Source organism: Magnolia sinica, chromosome 4 (genome assembly GCF_029962835.1).
Source record: "Magnolia sinica isolate HGM2019 chromosome 4, MsV1, whole genome shotgun sequence".
Taxonomy (NCBI): domain Eukaryota; kingdom Viridiplantae; phylum Streptophyta; class Magnoliopsida; order Magnoliales; family Magnoliaceae; genus Magnolia; species Magnolia sinica.
Window position 1 is genome coordinate 28,120,431 of NC_080576.1, and position 25,341 is coordinate 28,145,771.

Here is a 25,341-nt window from a genome sequence, read left to right on the forward strand (position 1 = left end):
GCTTTGGGCGATGGGTTGGGTCGAGTTAGGGTTAGGGTTTGGGTCAAGTTGGGGGGGGCGGGTTGGGTTGGGTTGAGTTGCGATTTGAGTCGGGTTAACATATAAACAAGCTTGAGCTCGACTTGAGGTAAACTCGACTCGACTCGACTCGAACCACTACTCAAACTTGACTGGACAGCTTTGGCAAACAAGCCAAGCTTCAATGTTGAGCTTGAGGGTGAGCTCGAGCTCGAACTCGAGTATAGCATGGACGAGTCAAGCCGAGCTTGGCCCACCTCGACTCGACTCGGCTCAATGTACAGCCCTACTCTCACGTGAGTTAGCTATATAAAAACCCACCCCTCCAAAACCAGAAACTCATCTTTCTTTTTTGCCCCCTCTGCACGTCTACTGCTGGTAATCTTCATCAACTAAAGAAACCCTAATGTTCATCTCCCTCTCTCCTTTCAAGGTACGCCATCTCATCTTCTCTCTGCTACATATCTCAAAAACCCTTAGGAGGTGTTTGGATGACGCCTAAAACGTCATTCAACCTCGTTTTCGTCCAAAAGAGTCTTTCTGCTGGCATTCGGATGACGCCTTATATGAGAATTATACATGTTTCGCCTCTTTTTTTGGATTATTACAGATGCATCCCCTCTCTTTCAAAGATTCCTTGCAGATTCTCCCGTGCAAGTAAACACCGTCCATTAGCATCGTTGTCTTTGCTTAATTGACCGTTTTACCCCTATCTCATACTGCAATTAGCTGTAGACACGTGGCCCCCATTTTACTGCATGTATGTCATCTCATATTACAATTTGCTGTAGACATGTCGCCCCCACTTTACTGCATGTATGCCATCGAACTCGTTACTTGGTGCAACCTAGTTATCGAGTTAATGAGATCTTGACACTTGAATAGTAAAGAAATGGACAAAAGTACACCCACAAGAATATTTGAGTAGAGAAGGAGAAATAAATATCAAACTTCTTCTATTATAATACTCAAAAGAACTCACAACTCAGAAAATGTGGAATGCCTACATCCTACACTACCTGCCCTTTTCTAAACCCTAAAGACAACTCCTAAGAATTTTTAATGAAAATACTGAAATCAATCTAATCTACCTAGGATGGCAACAAGCCTAATAATAGTAAAAGCAAATCTAGAAAATAGTCCTCAAAATCTTCAATCACATTTTCAAATAAGCTTCTGTATCTTCCACAAATAGTAAATTGTAGTTCCTAGCATTCATGACCTAAATATGGCAACAAAAATTCCAAAATCAGCACATTCTAGACCCTACAGTGGGCCGTGGGTCTACATCATCCTCCAGGATGGAAAGAACTCAACTATGGCGAGTTGGAAGGTAGTAGTGGTCTGGATCCAATCTTTTCAATTCGTCGCTTGTGATCCTTGTGCATTTAGAATAAGGTTTGTTCTTCCATTTCACGAAGTACTGCTTATATTAACCCCATTTGGTTTTAATAGTCTTCATGTACAACACTTGTCCAATTTCTTCCTTCTTTTTCTTTGAAAGTTGTTTATTTATATTGATAATGACTTCATCTTGCACTTTGGACACCTTGCCATGACACTCAAACAAATTCACTACATTGAATGTTGATAAGATATCTAAATCATTGAGCAACTTGATCTCATAGGCATTGTCACTCAACTTCCTCTTGACTCGGCATGGACCAACCTTCTTAGACTCGAGCTTGTTGTGAGCATCCCTCTAAAATCTTTCTTTGCGGAGATAAACCGCACCAAGTTACATTCTTTATATATCTTCTCTTGCTGATGTTCATTTGTAGCTTTTTGGTACCTAACGTTGCTCTCTTCAATCTTCTTCTTCATCCAAGCTTGCAAGTCTTGGATGTGCTTGGCAAAAGCATTAGCATCTTTGTTCAATTGATATTGTAGTGGGAATGTATTAAGTCAAGTATATGATGTGGACTTCTCCTATGTACGATCTTAAATGGAGATTTTTTCGATGGGACAATTTACTGAGTTGTTGTAGGCATTGTTCGAAATATCGGTATCGTGTTACATATCGCATCCTTGGGATACAGATACATATCGGTTATCGCATGGGATATATCGTTTGTATCGGGTAATTTATCGCACTTTTTGGAATACATGGGGAAACATTGGGAAAATGGTTGAATTTTTCAATTAAACTTTAGGGATTGTTAGAAAATACCTTAACACACACTTTTAAATCATAACATATCAATAAAAGAAGTGCACATAATAGGTTTCTTTTGTATAGGGTCCTAAGTTATTTGTTTTTCTTACTGAACTAATGCAACTATATTCAAATTGAATGCATAACATTTAGAGTGTATGTGATGACCATTTCATCAAATACTCCTAAATACTCTGAAATTAGTCTCAATTGACAGCTGGTTGAAGGTAAATTTCAAAAAAATAAAATAAAATTTTATTAATTTTTAATTAAAAATGATTTTTATTTTCTGAAAATTGACAAGGACTTAACAAATCAATAGATCAACCCTCATACATGCTTGATTTCATGTTTGGAGTGCAACATTGCAAGCAATTTGAGAAAAATTGGAGAAATTTTGAATTTTTCCGAAATTTTCCCAAATTGGACGGGCTACCTACACTCAAATTTCAAAATTAGAATGTATGTGATGATCATTTCATTAAGTACTCTTAAATACTTTGAAATTAGTCTCAATTGACAGCTAGTTGAAGGAGATTTTCGAAAGAAAAAAAAAAGGAGAACATGAAGCACTAATGGATATTGAAATCAAAGCTCAACTCCATGATTTTTCACGCAAAACATGAAGAACCAATGGATTTATAACCATTTGGCATTGATTTAAAATAATTTCAACAAAAAAAGTGATCGAAAATTGAAAATGCTCGCCAAATCAAACATGTGGGATTCGGCACTACCTATGCGTTTTGTATTGCACAGGTGGGATGCAAGATATATCGTGGGATATATCGGTCGATATCGTTGATATTTAAAACATATCGTTGATATTTAAAACATTGGTTGTAGGTGAAGTGGGTTTGGGGTAGAGCCAAGTTCTACTAAGATATGCTGTCACCCACGATACTCCTTAGGAAGTTACCAAGGCCCATATTGACTACTTTGATTTGGTTGTCTGTTTGAGGATAATATCCACTGGAGAATTGAAGCTTAGTCCCCAGCCACTTTTGTAAAGTGTGCCAGAAGTGCCCCACAAACTAGCGAAAGCGAGTCTTCATAGGGCAATTGTCACTGCTTATGGACCCGAACCTGGGTGATCTATCCATGACTAGGATGAAGCTTGGGTGAAACTAAGCGGAACCCATCAATGCATGGTGTTCTTCGCCTCATCGTTACTCTAGATGGTGAAGATGTTATTGATTGTGAAACCGTGTTGGGTTATTTACACAGATGGATGGAAAAAATTGCGGAAAACCGAACAATTATATAGTATCTACCTTACGTAACATGTTAGGATTATTTAGGCAGGCGTTCCAGTATGTCAAAGATACATATGTATCCACGAGTCAGAATTAGTTGATGGTGGATTTCCTATATATCTATATCACGTGTCATTTCCGGTATGTATTGGTTAATTGGTCACATTTTCTTCATGAAATGGGTTGGATTGGTATTATTCTGAAATTAAAGTCCGAAGTTATTGCTTTTTGTACCTTGTGAAGTCGCATGATCTTGGAGAAGAATATGTTGGCGATACGCATAACATCCATCATTCTTTTGCATGGAATAAAGTGGACTATCTTTAAAGAATAATCCACCACTACAAAAATCAAATATACTCCCATTTAAGTCTTAGGAAGACCCGGAATGAAGTCTTATGGAAATGTCCACCCATGGGGTGACTAGAATAGGAAGCGGCGTATAAAGGCCGGTGTTCTGCACACACCTTTGGAGATTTAGTATCAGCAACATCGTGTTATGAACTGTTCAATATCATGACACATACGAGGTCAAAAGTATTTTTCCTCCACCATGGCCAATATTTCATCTCTTCCAAAATTTCCACCTAATCCTTCATGTAGCTCAGATGGGATCTTCTCTAGCAAATATTCTTCTTGAATGCATAAGTGAGAACTCTTGAATAAATGTTCATAGTCTGAGATGAATTCACATTTTGGATCTTGGCCATCCACACGTGTCAAGAACTTTGCCAAAAATGGAGTCATTGCATTGTTCTTTTAATGCTATGAGTTCTATGTAGTAGAACCACCCCTCCCACTCAAAGCATCTGTTGTTTTATTCCGACTTCTAGTTTTGTGATGTGAAAGGAAAGCATATTCTTGTAGAAAAGTCATTCACTTCACATGACGAGCACCAAGTTTCTTTTGGGAGTTGAGATACTCAATGCCTCATGGTCCAAGTATATAATGAATTTTCAATGAATCAGGTAATGCCTCCAATGTTGTATCATTTGGACCACTATATAAAACTCGATATCATACGCGAAGTAGTTCTTCTGTATATCACTTAGCTTCTCACTAAAGAAAGCGATAAACTTTTCCTCTCGACTTAGCATCGCGCTAATGCCAACATTTGAAACATGCTTTTTTACTTCAAAGATTAAAAAAAGTCTGAATGTGCAAGAATTGAAGCCTTTGTCTTCTTCTTCTTCTCTCTCTTTTTAATTTTTTTTAAATATTATTATTATTATTATTTTTTAATGGTACCGAAACTTTAGTCCTGCTTTAGTCCATTCGAACTTACCTCCGCGCATGTAGTTAGTGACATGTGTGATAATTGTATTGAAATTCTAGATAAATCTTTGGTAAAATGTTAGCATACCATGGAAAGAATGGACCTCTAATGCAGGGGCACACTTGGGGTGGGCAGCGCGTGTGAGGCGGAACCCATGTGATGTGGGGCCCACGAGGGGGGGCTCGGCCGAGGACCTAACCCATGGGATGTGGGGCATGGGCTATGAGATAAAGGGATTGATTCGCCCCACTCTATAAATTCGAGCTTTTAGAGCAAGTGGTTAGTTGTCCTGCATCAAAGTGGTATCAGAGCCAGGTTAGTCTCGTGTTCGAGACTCCTCACCGAGAGTGATTAATGCAGGGGCATTTTCACACCGGGCTTGAGTGGGGTGGCCTGTGAGATGCAAGGGCACACTCGGGGTGGGCGGCCCGTGTGAGGCGGTTGGCTCGTGTGATGTGGGGCCCACGAGGGGTGTTTGGCCGAGGACCTAACCCATGGGATGTGGGGCCTGGGCGATGACATAAAGGGATTGATTCGCCACGCTCTATAAGTTCGAGCTTTTAGAGCAAATAGTTAGTTGTCCTGCATCAACCTATATAAGGATTTTGGTCAACCTTGATCCCTTCATGTAGTTTTCATCTCAATTATTCATTAAATGCCTGCCAATCAACAAGCTAGGAGATCAAAACAGTGTACTTTATGGTTTACAATCCATCGATACTGGCACTTGCGGATTACGCAGTTTAATTTGAGTTTCCACTGTGCCATTTCTTTCGCACGTGTGCATCAACTGTCACATCCTGCTGTAGTATCATAATTACTCTCCTTGTGTAATGGCAAGCAAACCATTTCGTGGGTTACATTCCTATGTCTCTCACCATCATTTTGAAAATGATGGTGACCCATCCTCCCTAGCTGAGTCACTCATGCAAGGCTATCCAGACCATCACAGTAGTGGACGGTCTTAAAGAACTGGCTGACAGTCAAGATTCAAAATAGCGAATTGGCTGGAACTTCATTTCATCCATATGATGGAGCTCACCTTATGCACCTATCAGATGTCATACACGTGCCAGATATGCACATGTGCTGCTTGTAAATTGCATGTGGGAGTGGATTCCCGTGGTCCTAGCATACTTTCAGTTGAATGTAAAATGTTACTGTACTTCTCAACTCTCGGATTGCACCATAAGTGGATGGGCCATGCCACAAATGTATTCCAGATTGGAAGTATCCGAATTGAAGTTTAGTCCTAATGAGAAGATTTTCAGGCATGCTGTGTTAATTAGAAGGTTCAAAAACAGCAGTGGCATTGGTAAAATGATTACAGAGGATTTTACTTTTCGTAAAATGATTTTTCATACATTGATTCCAACCAGCATCTTTGTAAAATTATTTTTCTTACACTGACATCCAACCAGCACTATCGAGACAAAAAAGACAAAACAAACTGTCATCCAAACAGTTTCCAACAAAATGGGTCTTCAAAAGCTGCATTCCAAAATTGCATTCCCACAGAATGAAGTTTTCAGAAACTAATTTTGACTGTCATCCAAATGGGACCTAATTTTCATCTCTCCTTTAAGCTTTCGTTTCCATTTCCAATCATTCTTCTACCTTTTTTGTCTTCTCATCTATCAATATTCTTTTCAATCGTGCCTTGTTCTAAAATTTCACCTTTCGTTCTCTTTCAGATTCGATCACTGTATGCAACCCTAATTTTTCTTTCGCCTTTTCAAAAACCGTAATCTCTTCTTCTAATGATTGATGGATCAGCCACCCGAACCAGTGAGCTACATCTGTGGAGGTAATTTTGAATTTTGTTTTTCTTTTTTAAATTATTTTTTTTTATGGGTTTTGATTCGTCTCTGGAGAAAATTTCTCTGCTTTATTCCATCTATGGAAATTTCTTATTTTTTATTCTGAGTTGAAGTTTAGATTGTGGAACGGAGAACACATTGAAGCCAGGCGATGTGATTCAATGCCGCGAATGCGGTTACCGCATCTTGTACAAGAAGCGCACCCGCAGAAGTAAGTTATCTTCTTTTTTGTTTTCATTTTCTATGTCCGCCTGCATATTTCAAGCTTATTCTTAGGTGCAGAAGGTTATATGTTGCTTTATAAAATTATCAAAAAGAAAGAAGAAGGGAGAATTGTGTTGGCTTGGACCCCGTTTGGATTTGCTGAAACAACTACTGTGAAAGATGCCGTTTCTGCAAAGGATTTCCTTTCCTTAGTGCTAAGGGATCCAAAAAACTGTTGTGTAACGGTAACAGTGGTAACCATTACACATTACGGGGCTGTAACGGCCATTGCAGAAAATTGGCCCGTAACGGGCCATTACAAGGTCGATATAGTTTCTTTCTTCAAAAGAACAAAAAAAAAAAGAAGAAGAAGAAGAAGAAGAAGAAGAAGAAGAAGAAGGCCATAACAGCCAACATTGTAACGGTAGTGATGGTGGCTGTTAAGGCCACCATTACTAAGAACCCAAGTCTTTCCGGCAAAAGATTAAGGTTCTTATTTGGGCATGATGGTCGTTCAAGTCTTTGTACTTGAGTCTGAGCTTGCATTGTAAATACAGGTTCAACGGGATTCTGTCATGAATTGGATTCTCAGTTCATATTAGCTATCATCTTTCTATTTATGTCACTTTGATAGTGGAATTGAATACTTAATTCTTATCATCCTTGCTTACCCCTTTTAAACACTCTCAATTTTTTATTTGTGGCTGCAGTTGTTCAATATGAAGCACGCTGAAGGGAACCAATCTGGGAAGGATGGCAGCATCAAAATACCCAAAACTGTTACTCTATTTTGTGCTCTAAGTGACTTGGGTGTGATTAGGGTTGTCATCTTAAACCTTGATCCTGCTCTATGGACAATGGAAACCTTATATTTCTATTGATGCAGATTGTGTTGTGTGTGTACACATGTCTGTGTGTGATTTTTTGTTTTTAACTATAAATGCTGCAATATCAAGCCCATCTATACTCACGGGTTCATCCCATTGCCTAGCTGCACCCCATCTTGTGGTGTGGGTATGCTTGTATTTCAAATTCTGAATGCAGTGCCAAATGACAATGTTACATGTAAAGATGGGAGTTGGGACAATGGCCCAGTGATTTGGATCATCATTCTGTGAGGAGCTACTGTGGATGCGCTATGGCCAGATTATAAGTCACATTTGTTGGTGCACACAATCATCATCATCATCATCATTGAAGCCTTATTCAACTAATTGGTTTCCGATACATGAATCTTTTTCTGTATTCTATCAATTTGGAATATTCCTATTGTTTGGATTTATGTTGGAAGTTATGGTATGTGTTTGACACCAGCTGCCAGCCTGATGCAACCCTCCTTTATCCAGGCTGGGGATTGGCAATGAGAGCATAAAACTCCCACAGGCGTAAAGTAATAGACTTACATAGGTTGATTACAATTAAGTGTTATCTAATAGTCTATTACATAGATTACAATTAATGAATTTTTGGGTGCACTTAATCAGGTAGGAATACTAACAGCCCAACATTCAATCTGAAGAACATGGTATGGATGGCTGGGATTGGGCTGTGCCTTGTATTGTTCTTTTGGGCTCCTCCCATCCCATTTTTGTCAGTCTATAGCCAATTTTTATTCTCATATTGAACCTGAGTGAAGCACATAAATAATTTTGTTGTCTATTAAGTTTTTGTTTATTTTGTGTTCTTATATTTTTTCCTGTCTAGATTACATGATCCGCTGTGTCAAGCCAAAACTAGTACTATGGGAAAGAGGCTTGAGAACTTGGTTTCCTCCAAGAAACAAACTGAAGGCAATCTGCTCCAAGTGCCTACATCAACAAATTTTTTTAGTCTGTTTGTTACACCAATTATCTCAATAATGTAAAGAAAATGTGTCATCATTACGATTTCATCACTGTCAAAACAAACATGGGAATCGGTGGTCAAATGTAGTTGTATTCAGGAGAGGCAAGGAATTTGTAATTGTTGCACTTTTTCAAGGCATTATCACAAAAATCCCAAATTCAAATCACTTATCTGTGTATTTTGGTAATGATTTGACATTAATGTAAAAATGCCATCATTATGGTTTTATCATTACCAAACCAAACATGAAAATTGGCAGTCAAATGCAAATCTTGTCAAGAGACGTAAAGTAATTTTGCACATTTTCTTTACATTACCATAGTAATTGGTGAAACAAACATGCCCTTGAAATAGCAGTTTGCTGACCCCCTGCTAGACATCGCATGCATAAGGTGACCTCCACCATGAAGATCACCGTACAAAAAAAAAACAGGGTGGTCATTCATCAGGTGGGCCAACCCTATATGAAAGGAAGGGATTATTTAGATAAAATTGGCCATCTGGTAAGTGGATAGCCCTGATGTATGTGGCCATCGTCCCAGTGAGACCCATGATATGTGCAATGCTCAGATGTTATGCACACCAGGTTGGCACGTAAGCACGAGTGTGGAGGGCAGCTAGCCATCTTGGCCTAGATGCTAGAAGTGGCATCTACTGGAAATTCTTTACCTTGTCTAATCAGCAGCCATTTTGAAAAGGAAGGGTGGAGGGGAAAAGGGTGCAGTAAATGACATTAACTGGGCAAAGTTCCACTTGTAAGATGGTTAGCATCTTCTGATAAAAGCAATTCATTTGTGGTGTGCTGCTTCTAGAATGGGACCTGCAAGATGGGCAATGGTCAAGTACTTACCAATGAAGTACAATTTTGAACATGCAGCAGATGGAGCATGGTCTTCACAATAGCCAAGGTAACAGTGTAATTGCAAACCTATCAATTAGTCATGGCTGAAATATATAGCAGTTCTCTGTTCTTTCATTCGATAAATGAAAAAAGAGGCCACCAATCATAGATGGGAATCCCTATGCCCATTAGGGTCACAATATGCCATCTAGAAATATAGATATATAGAAATGGAAAAAAGTTGCTGCTTTAGATTAAGTGCTAACATCCTGCAATAGTGATAATGGATGGGTGAATTACACCAACTGCAATTGGGTGAAACCTCTCTTCCAAATGGCCTCAATCCACCCAGTGAGATGCATGACACTGCCAACCATTTGGTTTTAAATCCTCACTCGGCACCAGAAAACTGCAAAATCAGTTTTTAGATCCGAAAACCATTAAATTTTCGCATTTCATACTACAAACCTATATAAGATCTGAAGTAAAGAGGAGAGTTACCATAGCTAATGGCTGATAGTTACATCCTTCTGCTATTCCTCCTTCCCCACCATTTCTTCCTTACGTTGTCTGCATTTCCTTCCTCACTTCCCAGCTTCTTTAAAATCACCTTCGTCTCACGCAAACGCAGATTGTAATCCTTCTTCCAAGTGTCAAACATCTTCTTCAACCTCCGCAGCTCTTGGTCCGGATTAAAGCCTGCCTCTGCCTGCCCCGATTTCACTTCCACCAAGAACTTGGCGTCATCTCCAAAAACCTCAGTCCGCTGCTCAAACTCCTCCTCCATGTGGCTGATGACACTCAGATCTGCACATATTTCCTTGTCAATGTCCCGCGATTGAGACCTCGTTCTATTGTGTTCTGGATTATTGATTCTGATGTAGTTGTTGTTTATGTCCCAGGTCAAGTCCTTGCTGTCACCCCTGCGCACTGATGTGTCAGGTTTCCTTTCTGCGTCATTGACGGCAAGGCTTTTCTTGGCAATGGCAAGGCTAGACTGCAGGGATCTCATCTGTTTCTGCCACACCTCTTCCATGGATTTCATCTTCAGCTCGTACTCAGACCACCGTCTCTCATACTGATGGAGTCTTTGGCAGAGTGTGCCGCTCTCTTCTTCTTTTGCTCTTAGTGCCGCCTCAGCCTTTAGAATTCTCCTCTGTAACTCTGGGAGCACGGACGGCTTCACAAGAATTTGATCAGGCTCGGATCCCTGGTTTGGAAATTTGAAGTTTAGTACAGCCTGTAGAAAAGTCATATGCCCATGTTGTGGCTGATGCAAGAGGGAAGAGTGAATGGAACAAAGTGTAGGCTGGCATTTGTGACCTTTGTTTGGAAAACCTTTAATAGAAAAAGAACAGCACTTTGTTTGTTAGGAGCAGTTAAGGTGTTTTGGTCTTATAAAGTTCTTATCTGTTGCACCATACGGATGGCATGTCAGTTTTGGAGTAGACTGAGATATGCTCCAAAACCAAGCTTTCAATCCTTAGAGAAACATGTTACTTTGAACAATGTGAAACAAAGATACTGGCATTTGTGCTATCATTCTGTCAGCGTTTGCTCATAGGTGTGTTTCATACATACATATTCCCATGCAGGCCTCAATGACAGGGACTGAACTTTTTGATCTTTCAGCTGTCTCGATGCTTGAAATGTATAACAAACATGGACATGCAAGATGCCACTGGCTGAACAAGGCCCTTTAGTTTTCCTTAGAAAATATTCCTTATATAGGTTTCTTTTTGCTGACTTTTTGACATTTTCCCATACACAAGACTGGCAGGTATGCATGCCTATCTCAATCTGCAACCAACGACACATTAGCGTGGCTATGCATGGCTCTATCCATCTCCTTTATGCCGTGAACTTAGATGATTACTTCTGTTTTTCTTATTTTGTACAGACATTATTGATGCAGGACATGGAAAATTAAATATGATATGCAAGATTGCAGGCTTAGATCACACCAATTCAGAAACAATCACACAAATTCCACATCCCACATGAAAATCCAAACATTCAATTAAAGGGGAATCTATGCGGGTCCAAGCCGACACAGGCTAGGACTGGACCAATAAAATTATAAACCAAACAATGTCAAAGGGAAATAAAATCAACTACTCATGCATAAAAATCAGTCCCTAATCCAAGGGATTCCCTAATTTCAATTCAAGGAACCCTAAGGTGATAAAAAGGGGCAAATCAATTAGGGATCATGTAATATAGGGTTAGGATTCATGAAAAAAACGGCTATGAGAGAAATAAAGAAGATAAAAACCTGAACCAAAAGATGATCCCGCGTGTGGACAGCAACAATGGTCCAGATGGACGTGCGTGTGATCCCGGCCGCACGTGTGTGGGGCCCACTATTCAGAAAAAGGCCACCTTGGCCCTGGTCGGCCAGGGATGGACTCCAAAACCTCCAAATTTCAGCTCGATCCGATGTACGGTTTGTGCGTAGTGCTCCGCCGAAGTTTCAGCTCGCCTGCGGGCTGAAATCTGAAAACCTGCTTCAATGAAGAAATCTGATGCAACAAAAGGACAAATTTGACATATGGATGGTGGAGGAAGATGGGAAAAAAAAGATGATGGAAGATGGGGGTGAATTGGGATCGATGTGGCTTCGCACCACGATAGTTAGCCCTTCGAAAAGGGAGGGCTTCGCACCCACTTTTGAATTCTTCCACAACTCTCGAAGAGAGCAGAAAAAATAAAGCAGGAATTTTTTTTATTAACTACAAAGGGTGCCTATTTATAGGGAGAACCCTATACCCAAGAACTCGCACTATGTGCGACACCTATTACTTGGCGATGAAGTAAACTAAAATAAAAACCAAACAAGAAAATCTAAAGCATTCACGATGTTCTAAATAATAACAATAAGCAAAACTTAAAATATAAAACCAATTTGACGAGTGGGCCACGATCATGAGATCTCATGGTGGGCTTTTCTTGACTATCGGGCCACTTTTCTGAACCAAAACTTGTCTTCTAGCTAGGAGGCCCTCCCTGGACGTCGTCATCGAACCAGATCGATGGTGGGGTCCTCCTTCTGCGTACGTACGTGCGTAGGGGTGGTGGTGTGCGGGCGTGCGTGTGCACGATGTCCTCATCAACTCTCCCCGGCTGCGAAGATTTCGCCACTGGCGAAATAAAACTCCTAAACCGCTCTAGGATGTCTGGATCAAGTCTCTGAAGCTCCTCCTCAGTGAGCCACTTGCTGTCCGAAGTTGGGCGTGACTTCCATTTAACTAGGTATTTCTGAAACCCGCCATCCGACATGGAAATTATCTCATGGTCTAAGATATCCTCTATTTCCTCTCTGGGTGTGTGAAGGCTAGGTATGGAAGGCAGAGGCTGAGATGAAAGGTCGGGAAGAGGCCATGGATCAAAGGGTAAGGTTGGGACATCAGGATGGGTGGGCGAAGGGCTGGACAAAGTATCAGTGGGTCCCTGAAAAGCAACTAGATCCTCCACGTTGAATATGGAACTAATTCCCATGGAAGGTGGAAGATCTACCTCATACGCATTAAGACTGTTTCGCTTTATAATTTTAAAGGGCCCAGCACTACGCGCGTGTAACTTACGAACGACCCCTGGAGGGTACCGCTCGGGCCTGATGCGGACCATCACAAAGTCCCCAATATTGAACTCTTTGAAACGTCTATGTAGGTCTGCAGAAAGTTTGTAATGCTCATTACTAGTAGTGATCTTTCGCCTGATTTCTTGATGCAATGAATGTATGTGATGCGCAAAAGACTCTGCAGACTCTGATGGCCTATGAGACAATGACATGGGGATAAGATCAATAGGTTTCCTAGGCTTATAACCAGTAACGACTTCAAAAGGACTTAGACCTGTGGACCTATTGACAGAACTATTGTATGCAAACTCGGCTATGGGTAGTACGGCGTCCCATGTCCTGGTATGCTCCCCCACTAAACATCGAAGTAAACTCCCTAGGCTTCTATTAACCACCTCAGTCTGGCCATCGGTCTGAGGGTGGTAAGCAAAAGAAAACTGGAGCTTAGTATTCATCATGTGCCATAGTGTCTTCCAAAAGTAACTCATAAATCTCACGTCACGGTCAGACACTATGGTTTTTGGTAACCCATGCAGTTTGACAACCTCACTAAAGAATAGCTTGGCAATATGAGAGGCGTCGGAGGTCTTAGAACAAGGAATGAAGTGGGCCATTTTAGAGAAACGGTCCACGACAACGAATATGGAGTCATGCTTTCGAATAGTCTTTGGAAGTCCAAGCATGAAGTCCATACTGATGTCCTGCCAAGGGATGAATGGGACTGGCAAAGGTGTATATAATCCTGTATTCTGTTTCCTTTGCTTTGCCAGTTGACAAGTACGACATTGCCCTATAATTTTGGCCACGTCCCGCTTGAGGCTTGGCCAATGAAATCTATCCTCCACTAGGGCAATGGTCTTGTCACGACCGAAATGACCTGCAACCCCCCCTGAATGTAACTCCCAGACAAGAAAATCGCGAAGGGAGGTGCGTGGTATGCACAAGCGGTCACTCCTAAACAAATATCCGTCCAAAATCAAATACTCACTGTTAGCTCCTGATGGACTCTCTAATAAAGACATAGACAACCCCAAAATCTGGACACTCAGAATACTCTTCTTTAATGCGCTCAAGACCCGCAACTTTAATGTTCATGGAGTTGAGTAATGCGACTCGACGACTCAACGCGTCGGCAGGCTTATTCTCTACACCGGCCTTGTGCTTAAGCACAAAAGTGTACTCTTAAAGGAATTAAACCTGCGTGCTTGGGGCTTAATTTCTTTTGAGAGTTTAAGTTTCTTAAGGCCTCGTGATCTGAGAACAAGACGAATTTTTACGGTAATAGGTAATGTCGCCAATGGCGTAGTGATTGCACTACCACGTAGAATTCCTTGTCATAGGTGGAATATCTTTGCTTCGCCTCATTCAGTTTCTCACTAAAAAAGGTGATAGGGTGCCCTTCCTGGCTAAGTACTCCTCCTATGCCGACTCCTGACGTGTCACATGCGACTTCAAAAGCTTTTAAAAAATCTAGAAGTCACGTGCCTAGAGCTTCAGTCATCTTGACCTTTATCTCCTTGAAGGCCTTCGAGGCAACCTTTGTCCATTAAAACTCTTCCTTTTTTATATAGTCCGTGATGGAAGCCACAATGGAACTGAAGCCTCGAATGAACCGCCTATAAAAGGTGGCTAAGCCATGAAAGCTGCGCACCTCATGAATATTGCGGGGTTCAGGCCAATTTACGATGCCCTTGACCTTCTCGGGATCTGCCGATACGCCCTCAGCTGACACAATAAAACCTAAGAAGATCACACTACTAGACAAGAACGCGCACTTCTTTAGGTTGGCGTACAACTTCTCGGCCCTAAGGATCCCACAAACCTGCCTCAAATGGTTGAGGTGTTGCTTCTTAGTCATGCTATAAATCAAGATATCATCAAAGTATACGACCAGGAACTTCCCCATGAAGGGTCTCAACACTTGGGTCATCACACGCATGAAAGTGCTTGGGGCATTAGTTAACCCAAAAGGCATAACTAGCCACTCATATAGCCCATCCTTCGTCTTGAAGGCCGTCTTCCACTCATCACCAGGGCGTATACGGATTTGGTGATACCCACTTTTGAGGTCGATTTTTGAGAAGATAGTAGCATTAGCCATCATATCTAGCATGTCATCAAGACGCGGTATGGGAAATCGATACTTGATTGTAATTTTGTTGATGGCCCTACTATCAACACACATCCTCCATGTGCCATCCTTCTTAGGTGTAAGAAGGGCGGGCACGGCACACGGACTCATGCTCTCTCGAATGAAACCCTTCTCTAGGAGTTCATCAATCTGCCTCTTCAACTCCGCGTGCTCCTTCGGGTTCATTCGTAATGTGGGAGGTTTGGTAGAGTTCCCCCAGGGATTATGATGTACCGTATATCCCTCATAGGGGAAGCTCATTCGGTAAATCATCGGGAAAAACATCACGAAACTCATGTACTACCTGAATGGCCTCGGTGGGTAACTCTACGCTAGTATCTGGTACACTTCCTAGCCACAAGGGCGTATATCATCGAGTCCGCCTCCGTCTCTCGCTCAAAGTCTTTGGCATTCAAAATATGGAGTGGTTTGGACTTGGACTTCGACTCCTTCACTTCTTTTAGGCCGCTCACACCACTCTGTGTGGTGAACTCTTTTCTAGTTGTATTCTTGGGTGGTAGAGGATTTAGCTTGACCTTCTTGCCCTCAAACCAGAATGTACACACATTTGAACGACCAAATATGGTAACATCCCTGTCATAGAGCCACGGCCTACCCAGAATGACATGGCCCACATCCATAGGAACAACATCACACCAAATTGTGTCTTTATAAGATCCGAACTGAATAGGGACAAGACAGCGGTGCGAGACTGGAATGGATGTTTCATCAACCCAGGAGACTCTATAGGGCTGAGGATGGGCTTCCAGCTTCAAGCCCAAACGACTCACAGTGCTAGTGGATGCCACGTTGGCACAACGACCACTATCCACGATCATCTTACAGCTCTTTTCCCCAAATTTTGCATAAGTGTAGAAGATCGTGTTGCGGCGCCAGTCATCAGTGTTCTTGGCTTGAGCTAGGGCGCAACGCACAATTACGAGGGTCAAAGACTCTTGTGCTCCCTCTTCCTCATCACTAGGGGTTCCGACTGGCTCATATTCCTCCTCCTCACTATCACTCTCTGGGAGCACTACTTCTACTTGCCCATCCATAAGGAGTACTTTGGTGCCCTCTCTCGTGCCGCACTGGTGAGCAAAGTGACCAAACCCCTGACACCTAAAACACCTAGTGGCCCCACTTCCACGTGAACTAGACCCGACAATCTCTTTACCCTTATCATCCTTAGGTCTGGGCTGAACATTAGGGGAAGGTTTGTTTTGGAATCCCGTGTTAGGTCTAGCCCCAGAGGGGTTGGCCTTAGTACCAGATTCGCGAAAGTCAAACCGCCTTCCCACAGATGCTTTAAGGTATTGCTCGACATCTAACACTAGTTGGTACAACTGTTCGATAGTGTCTATGTCTTTGGCGAGCAATTCTCTCCTAATGTCAGGACGGAGGCCCATTTTAAAACGAGCAAGGGTGAGTACGGGGTCCTCATCAACCTCACAGTGGGTCAAGTACTCTTCGAATTTCTCAATATAGTCAGCAACACTCATGGAACCCTGTCGAAGAGACTGCCACTCCTCAATCAACCGCAGGCGATAAGAGAAAGGGAGGTACTTCTCTTTCAGTGTTTCTTTCATTTCTCTCTAATGGACTATTGGGAGTTCCATCGCTCTTTCTTTTTTTCGCTCAACCATCGCACAAAACCTCTTTGCTTGACCCACAAGCTTCATCTTGGCGAATCGGACTCGTCGAGCATTCGACATATCATACCACTCAAAATAGTGGTCCATATCCGCCAACCAATCTAAAAAGCTTTAGAGTCTAAGTGGCCATCAAAAGTAGGGGCATCTGCTCTAACTCCCTTGAGGAGTTGCGCATCTGGGTCATATTGGTCATGATGTCCCTCATGGGGTGGGTGCACAGGTACGCGCCCATGACCAACTCCTTAGCCGCCTCCATTCCTTGGTCTAACCTCCCGACCAACTGCCTGAGATTGGGCATCCTCCCCAGTGGTGGGGTTTGCCCTGAAGGAGGCCTCTATTTCTTCGAGACGTTTATCTATGTGTTGTTCCAAATGCTTATTCAAGGGCTCAACTTGCTGGGCTAACTTGGCCACTGTTTCTTGTAGTTGCTCCATGTTTAGTGTGGGGTGCAAACCGAAGCCGCGACCCGTACGTGTGGGCATACACTGACTTGCTCAACCTAAGGACCTGCTATGACAACTATATGCGTCTAAAAACTAAATGACCCTACGAGACTCTATATGAAGGAGACTACACACTGTTACTAAAATTCAGCTATATATGATGGACTGAATGCATGAAGGACTCAAACAAACTAAACCCTAAATATGTGGTGAATTCCCCTATAAGAACCCTAGTCTCTGATACCAAATTTGATGTAGGACATGGAAAATTAAATATGATATGCAAGATTGCAGGCTTAGATCACACCAATTCAGAAACAATCACACAAATTCCACATCCCACATGAAAATCCAAACATTCAATTAAAGGGGAATCTATGCGGGTCCAAGCCGACACAGGCTAGGACTGGACCAATAAAATTATAAACCAAACAATGTCAAAGGGAAATAAAATCAACTACTCATACATAAAAATCAGTCCCTAATCCAAGGGATTCCCTAATTTCAATTCAAGGAACCCTAAGGTGATAAAAAGGGGCAAATCAATTAGGGATCATGTAATATAGGGTTAGGATTCATGAAAAAAACGGCTATGAGAGAAATAAAGAAGATAAAAACCTGAACCAAAAGATGATCCCGCGTGTGGACAGCAACAATGGTCCAGATGGACGTGCGTGTGATCCCGGCCGCACGTGTGTGGGGCCCACTATTCAGAAAAAGGCCACCTTGGCCCTGGTCGGCCAGGGATGGACTCCAAAACCTCCAAATTTTAGCTCGATCCGATGTACGGTTTGTGCGTAGTGCTCCGCCGAAGTTTCAGCTCGCCTGCGGGCTGAAATCTGAAAACCTGCTTCAATGAAGAAATCTGATGCAACAAAAGGACAAATTCAAAGTACGGATGGTGGGGGAAGATGGGAAAAAAAAGATGATGGAAGATGGGGGTGAATTGGGATCGATGTGGCTTCGCACCACGGTAGTTAGCCCTTCGAAAAGGGAGGGCTTCGCACCCACTTTTGAATTCTTCCACAACTCACGAAGAGAGCAGAAAAAATAAAGCAGGAATTTTTTTTTATTAACTTCAATGAATGAAAAGAACTACAAAGGGTGCCTATTTATAGGGAGAACCCTATACCCAAGAACTCGCACTATGTGCGACACCTATTACTTGGTGATGAAGTAAACTAAAATAAAAACCAAACAAGAAAATCTAAAGCGTTCACGATGTTCTAAATAATAACAATAAGCAAAACTTAAAATATAAAACCAATCCGACGAGTGGGCCACGATCATGAGATCTCATGGTGGGCTTTTCTTGACTATCGGGCCACTTTTCTGAACCAAAACTTGTCTTCTAGCTAGGAGGCCCTCCCTGGACGTCGTCATCAAGCCAGATCGATGGTGGGGTCCTCCTTCTGCGTACGTACGTGCGTAGGGGTGGTGGTGTGCGGGCGTGCGTGTGCACGATGTCCTCATCAATTATATTTCATAATAGTATTAGCATATCAGGTGTCTCAAAGTGGTGGAGAAATGCATGGAAGATCACTGTTTTAATTTTTGGCACCATGAGGCAGTCAAGGAGTCAACATACTTTACAGGAAAAAGATGGTCAGCGGTGAAAAAATACCTCCCCTCCTTGAAGCTTCATGGTAGCATTGAGTAAACCCAAATCTCCCGAGTATCTTCTGACAAGCCATCCACGAATAACTGTGAAACAAATTGAAATTCGATCATCGAATGCATGTCACCTTTTAATAACTCAACGTTAAATCGGATATTCAGACTTCCAGATCTCTAGTTTGACAGGGCCAGTCAAGAAAAAACTATCAAGTTTATGGAGAAATTATATGATGCTGGATGAAGAGAAACAACATTTCTCCATCTTAGTTAAGCTAGGCCATTCATCTTATGGGCACCATCATGGAATGGAACATGCCCCAATTACCTCTTCTATCATATGATCCTAGCCATCCAATTGGGGGGCTTGCAATTGGACAATTACAGCTAGTGGCCCACATATAATGGACACCCAATCAGATGGTTAGGATAATCCAGAGAGGGAGACTCTCAGTGTTTATCCCATTCATGATGGGATTCACCATATGGATAGTTTGAATGCCAAAACCCAAAAGTGGCCTCCGCATATACAGTTTAATGGGCCAAATGAACTGTTCTAGTTGAGCATATTTTGCATTCCCTCCGTCAGACTTTCTCAGAGACTAATTGACTTGGTCGATTTTCCATTTGGAGTTTGTACTTGGAGCAAGGGAATCAAAGTTGAATTGGATGAATTCCAAACTTATTAGCAAACTTCTTGACATGCACAAGCACTAAAACCTTACCAGATTGTATCACTATTGATGCATCACGGACATTTATAAAACTTCTCCTGGTGATCCTGCATTTCATCAGCCTCTGTATAACCATGGCAGCTCTGTATTTCTGTATCTGGATTGCATATTCCCGCCTGGTTTTCTCACCCCGAACAACTGTAAGCAAATAGGTGGAAGAAGAAAAAAACTTTTGAGGTCTTGTATCCCTTGTGAAGAAAAGCAAAATCAAACAAGACATGGGAAATGCAATACATGATTGTAGTGTAGCAATTCCTTTTCTAAGCTCCCTGAGATAACAGCGAGCCTTGTGGCCTCTGAAACAGCTCTGTATCCTTAAAATGCCATGGAGAGTACGGTTTCTGGTCTCTTCAAGCACACCAATCTATAGGTGGTCATATTTTTTAAAGGTCAGTAATAAGGCAAGTAGCAGATAGTCTCTGACTTCTACAAATAATCTAGGAGAAAGTCTGACTAAAACAAATAATTGAGGAGAAAATCAAAGAAGGTAATGTGTTTTAACATCCAGACAAAGGTAGCAATATAAATCTCAGTCACCTTATCCGGCAAGAAAGCAAATGAAGTTAGGGAGCAAGGGTGGTATAGCAAGTACAAAATAAGCTATTTTCATAGCCAAAAGCATCTAGGAACCATGAAATCCCAAACAGACCAGCACCATAAGTAGAAGGCGGACAACTATACCGACAATCAATAATCTATTGGCCCTAAAACTTTCTATGAACCTTTACACATGCCTTTTTCAACATTCAAAAATTTTGCAAGATCACTCACTTGTAATTCTTTTGATCTCATTCAAATGGGAATTAGTGATCTTGTAATTCCTTTGATCTCATTCAAACAGGATTTTTTATTTTTTATTTTTGAAAGGTTTAAAATACCAAGAACGGCCTGTAAAATACCGTCATTCTCAGTGGTGGCATGAAGTGGTGGAGGTGGCCACAAAAGAAGAAAATAAGCTATTTTCTGAACCTAAGCATCTAAAATTATGAGATTCGGTAGAGTGACACCCTAATTTGGGGATTCACGCAATAATGGAAAATAGCTTTAAAATAGCAAGATAAAGCAACTATATCATGCAGTTAAGAGTTGATTAGTAGCGTGTCGATGTGACATAATGGTCATTGAATTAATATCACAGTGCAATGTCATAACAGTTCTAAAACTTTGAATAGACCAGATGCATTGATCTTACCTGTCCAGTTCGAAAAAACAGTTTTGTATAGCCAACTTGATACATATCTGGAAGAATATTGAACTGGTGAAGAATTGCAACTGAGACGCTGAGTGGATCTTGAGATGCGGCATTCACTAGAAGAAAACCATACCTGGTAGGTTTCATTTACTTAATTATTTTTTCTCAATGGAAAAATGAATTTCAAACCCGGCCATAATAATAAATTAAAGGAAATCTAGGAATACATTGCCTTACCTTCTTGCAAACTTTTGGTGAGACATCCTAGTAGGATACCCAGACCTTGATATGCGAACAACCTCCAGGACCCCACAACATCTCAGCTGCTGCAATACAAGTCCCTGCTCATAGATGCCAGGAAGCTGCAAGTTGTTTGGCTTAATGCAACGTATGAAGTGTGGCGTTGTGCTCTCCAACTGTTGCATCAATTGGAATAGTTGGCCCTACACACCAATAGTAACAAAATATATCACATCCAAAAATAAAAAATAAAAAATAGCAGCTTTATTATACTTGCATATTGGATCTCTTGGTAATTTCATCAAAACGTCATGAAGTGTGGTCATGATTCCTCTTTACTGATGTCACATTTGAATTAAAATGCTTATATAGCAAGCATAATGTTGTTGAATAGTCATTTGAAGCATAGTTCAAAAACCTGAAAACTCAACTCGATTCAACGTTCAGCTGGATCGGGTTGACTAAAAGACTTGATATTAATTATTGTAAACTGAAAAAGTGAGGAATGTAAGTAGATATTTAAAAATAGTTAAATTTTGTACAAGAAATATAGAAGGTAACTCAAAACTACATTGGTTAAGAGAGTTGCTTCCCATGGTTGACGTTGGGGTTCGAATCCCACTCCCACCTCATTTATGTTTAATTAAATCATGCCTCAAGAGGCGAGTGACTCGGTTCAAGTCGCACCAAGCGATGTCGAGCCAACTGAGACATTGAGTCAACTCAAGGAGTCTCTCCAACTCTCAGGCCAAGTCAGGCCTGGCACCAAGTTTGCCAGTGACTAGGCTTGAAATTTCATCGAATTGACTTCACTTGGCTGAAAGTTTTGGAACTATGATTTGAAGTGCTAAGAACATTTTTTTGTCGGTGCTTGCTAAGACGGCCTAAAAATGCAATTCGAGAATCATATTGAAATCTTTGTTTATGTATTTATTTTGTTTGCCTTTTCTGAAAATGAAAGAATTAGAATAATGGTTAAAATTTCTTTCCATTGGCATCTATGATCTATCCTTTGGCATACAACTTCAACCACTATTTTTCTGTACCCCCATTATCTATTGATCAGTTCCCTGAAGCATGGTCCCATAATTTTATCTTGATTTGATGCATCTGTTAATGTCACTGATCTGCTTGCTCCAAATAAGTTTATGGAATTAATACATCAGGTCACAGATTAGATCTCTCTTACAACTACTAACCGGTGGTTGCCCCTTCCAGACGACTCCAGTACTAGGAAATATGTTGCATGCATTTAACCACTTGGATCTCCTCCAAACTGACTAGAAAACCCATTTAATGATAAAACCCCTGGATACTAATAATTGAAAATCAAAAAAAAGATACTGCCAATGTGGCACACCGATTTTTGTAATCTAGCCCAATTGCCAATGTGGCACACAACGATTTTTATAATTAGCAAATGGTTTCCATATTTGCATAATGCACAGTAAAACATCAAAGCACATGTACATTAAGTGCGAAACAGGAACTAACTCATGCTCATCTTTCTGGAAATGGATGCTGTTGAAAAGTTCCAATGAACCCTTTGCCTCATTAAAAGTAATCCCAGAAACTTGAAGTACCTTGAACTTTGTCACAACACTTAGCTTTTGGGAATCCACCGCACTGGATCTACCATGTAAATGACCCACTGGCTTCTCAGATTGAGTTAGCATATTGGATGCAAATATTCGAGGAAGGGGGCATGTGCAAGAAGAAAGAAGTTGGATCGAATCCAAGTGCAAGAGATCTCTGTTCTTCTCCAGAAACCCACTTGTGTCATACGTAACCTGAATAGAGAAGTAAATCACCAAACTGCATAGTATCAAATACGTACAAAATGAGGTCCATTGAGAACTAAGTAACAACCTCCCCTGCATAATGACAGACGCTGAATGCTCTGCCTCTTTCTCCTCTAAAGCATGAATTGGAATTCAGGTGCTGCTTAAGCTTGTTGGCAAATGTCATGTCCGTACCATTTGGGAAAGTAGATTCCTCATCCAACAAAGACAATAACCCTAATGGCTTCTGCACCAAGATTGGAAGGAAAGTTAAGTTAGAGAATTCTAGATTATTTAGTAACCAAGTACTTACATAGAAAAACTACAAATGACAGCAATAGAAAAAGGGCAGCATGGATATGTCACTTATTTCTAACAAGAAACACCTTTGGTTATCCATCAAAATCCAACTGCACTCCAGCATTCACAATCTTGATTATTGACCATGGTTAAGATGTAACAGTCATTAAGACCATGTTCTCTTGGATCCTACGGAAGGAACTGAAAACACAGTTTTGGAGTGCAAACAGACAGGACCAAAGTAGGTCTAACTTGTCAAAACTGTTTCAACTCACCATGACTCATCCACCAAACTTGGTCATCCAGAAAATCCACATCTTGGTGAGTGACTCGGTTGATTCTCCAGCTAAAACAAGTCGACTCATCGTTGGGTAATTTTTGATTCCATGATCCTATGTAATGAGGCCATGACTCTCTTAGGATATCCAGAAGAGTTATATGTAGATAACTGCTCAGAAACCACTGGATGCAGCATTAGGTTTTTCTTAACAAAATTTCCCATTTTTTCAAAATTTTCCTTTTGAGTACCTTGAACTCTGAATGATATTATTTTCTTATCTTTATATTTTCATATGATCATGTTGATGCATCGGGTGCCTTTTAAGTCTCCATGTTAGACAAAATCACATCCATGACTGAAGTAGGTGCATCTCTTGTGTGAAACAACATGCATGCCTGGGCATGTTTCACAGCTGGCATTATAAACCAAGTGCAATTGAAGAATCCTAGCCATAGCTTGACTGAAAGTCAAAACAAAGAAACATATTTTCCCTCCGGAGAAAGTGTTTTAAAATTCTAAGCCAAGGTCAGTGTTTTAAATAGTGAATAGTGCGTGGCATGGCATTCACCCGTTTGAAGTATGAGGCTTAAGCTACTTAGCATATAGTGTAAGCTAAACTCTACTTCTAGATTTTTAATTGAGGTTGAGCTTGGTTGCGCCAAATATCGTGAAATTTTATGATATTTAGTACCAAATTAGTTTGATTAACAATGGAATTTAACGACATTCGGTGCAACCAAACACAGCCTAAAATAATAGGAAAAATAGGCAAAGATCAAGTATAAAGTTAACTGATTTATCATTGAAAAAATTAACTTAAAAAAAAAAAATGTAACAAATCATTGAAAACATTAATTGATTTTAATGTTTTAGTAAAAAATAACTTGTCGTGTAAGCTATGTAGTGTGTACCATAGGCTATGTAGCGTGTAGCGTATGCAAAATTAGCAAGTAGCATAGACTACACATGACTTGAGCTATTTTCATGAGCAACATGGCATTAAGGCTAAGCTACGCTCTGTAGCATAAGCTACCCACTGTATAGTGAAGATAAGGTTTAGTATCTTCTAAAAATGGTATGTATCACCCAAAATGTATTGGTTCTGCTCATGAACGATACGGCTGTATCAGCCTGAAACCACCAGATACAGAGGTGATATAGACTGTATCAGAGGTGAATGATACAGTACCCAATACACTGATTTAAAACCTTGAACTTAACCTCAAAAGCACCACAAATTTCATGCATACATTATGAGAACATATCTAGTGAGGCAGCCAATGATTATTTTTAATTTGTGTAGCAGAATTATGTAAAATGACCATAAGGAACTACAACAGCCCATTCAAATGGTGAAGCACACATACTTTCTCAAAAAGATTTAGGCAATGTTGGTTGTCTTCAAAATTAACTTTCCTCCAGTCTATGCCATCTTGAATATATTCCTGAAAAGAAATTGGGATGGCATAAAAAATTTAGAAAAAAAATGACTATAAGAGCTAATATCAAAGAAATCCAGTTATGAGAAGCTTCATCGACCTCGCAATAAAAAACTGGAAGGTATTTAAGAGGACATCAGCACTCTACATCCACAATAATAAGTTTGCCTCATGAAATCACATTTTTGCCTAAGCTAGTGAACATCATCATGCAAGAGAGGCTCAGACTGATGAAATCAATCCTGATATATTTATATTAAATAGTGCAGCAACCAGAAAGATGGAGAAATAAAAATCATGATCATAGCTAACACCGGCTAATTCTAGGCTTCTCATGTTAACATTAAATGGTGCTTTCATTGGAACTGCCACTTAATAACATTTAGGCAGGAGCTTGTTTTTGGTGAATTACTTTTTACCCATTTTGATGGAAACATAGTGACAAATCTTGTTCTCCGCAATATCTTGGCCCGGAAATTTCTTGGGAGATTTTCAAATTTTGAGATTTTTCTCAGGATATTTTCAAGAGAATCTTGTCGA

At 40.8% G+C, this 25,341-nt stretch overlaps 2 protein-coding genes across 3 annotated transcripts in view; one reads left to right on the forward strand and one right to left on the reverse strand.

The window, feature by feature from the left end:
* Positions 1-320: 320 nt before the first annotated feature.
* LOC131242891 (DNA-directed RNA polymerases II, IV and V subunit 12-like) lies at positions 321-7,610 on the forward strand. Of its 2 annotated transcripts, XM_058241848.1 has the most exons (5): positions 328-451; positions 1,647-1,708; positions 6,400-6,512; positions 6,644-6,736; positions 7,440-7,610. In XM_058241848.1, the coding sequence occupies exons 3-5, from the start codon at positions 6,473-6,475 to the stop codon at positions 7,460-7,462; spliced, it is 156 nt and encodes a 51-aa protein (XP_058097831.1). In that variant the 5' UTR covers positions 328-451; positions 1,647-1,708; positions 6,400-6,472; the 3' UTR covers positions 7,463-7,610. The 2 variants fall into 2 exon arrangements, with proteins under 2 accessions (XP_058097833.1, XP_058097831.1); XM_058241850.1 differs by lacking the exon at positions 1,647-1,708 and having other exon boundaries at positions 321-451.
* A 1,923-nt stretch (positions 7,611-9,533) lies between these two features.
* The window catches only part of LOC131242893 (myosin-1-like), a 42,572-nt gene continuing 26,764 nt past the window's right edge, over positions 9,534-25,341 (reverse strand). The window contains exons 15-23 of the mRNA XM_058241851.1: positions 24,730-24,807; positions 22,871-23,029; positions 22,585-22,791; positions 20,999-21,204; positions 20,762-20,894; positions 19,804-19,933; positions 19,561-19,707; positions 18,846-18,925; positions 9,534-10,625 (exon numbers count right to left, since the gene is read on the reverse strand). Of these exons, the coding sequence (XP_058097834.1) occupies positions 9,936-10,625; positions 18,846-18,925; positions 19,561-19,707; positions 19,804-19,933; positions 20,762-20,894; positions 20,999-21,204; positions 22,585-22,791; positions 22,871-23,029; positions 24,730-24,807 (1,830 nt within the window). The 3' untranslated portion in view covers positions 9,534-9,935. The remainder of the gene's footprint in view (positions 10,626-18,845; positions 18,926-19,560; positions 19,708-19,803; positions 19,934-20,761; positions 20,895-20,998; positions 21,205-22,584; positions 22,792-22,870; positions 23,030-24,729; positions 24,808-25,341) is intronic.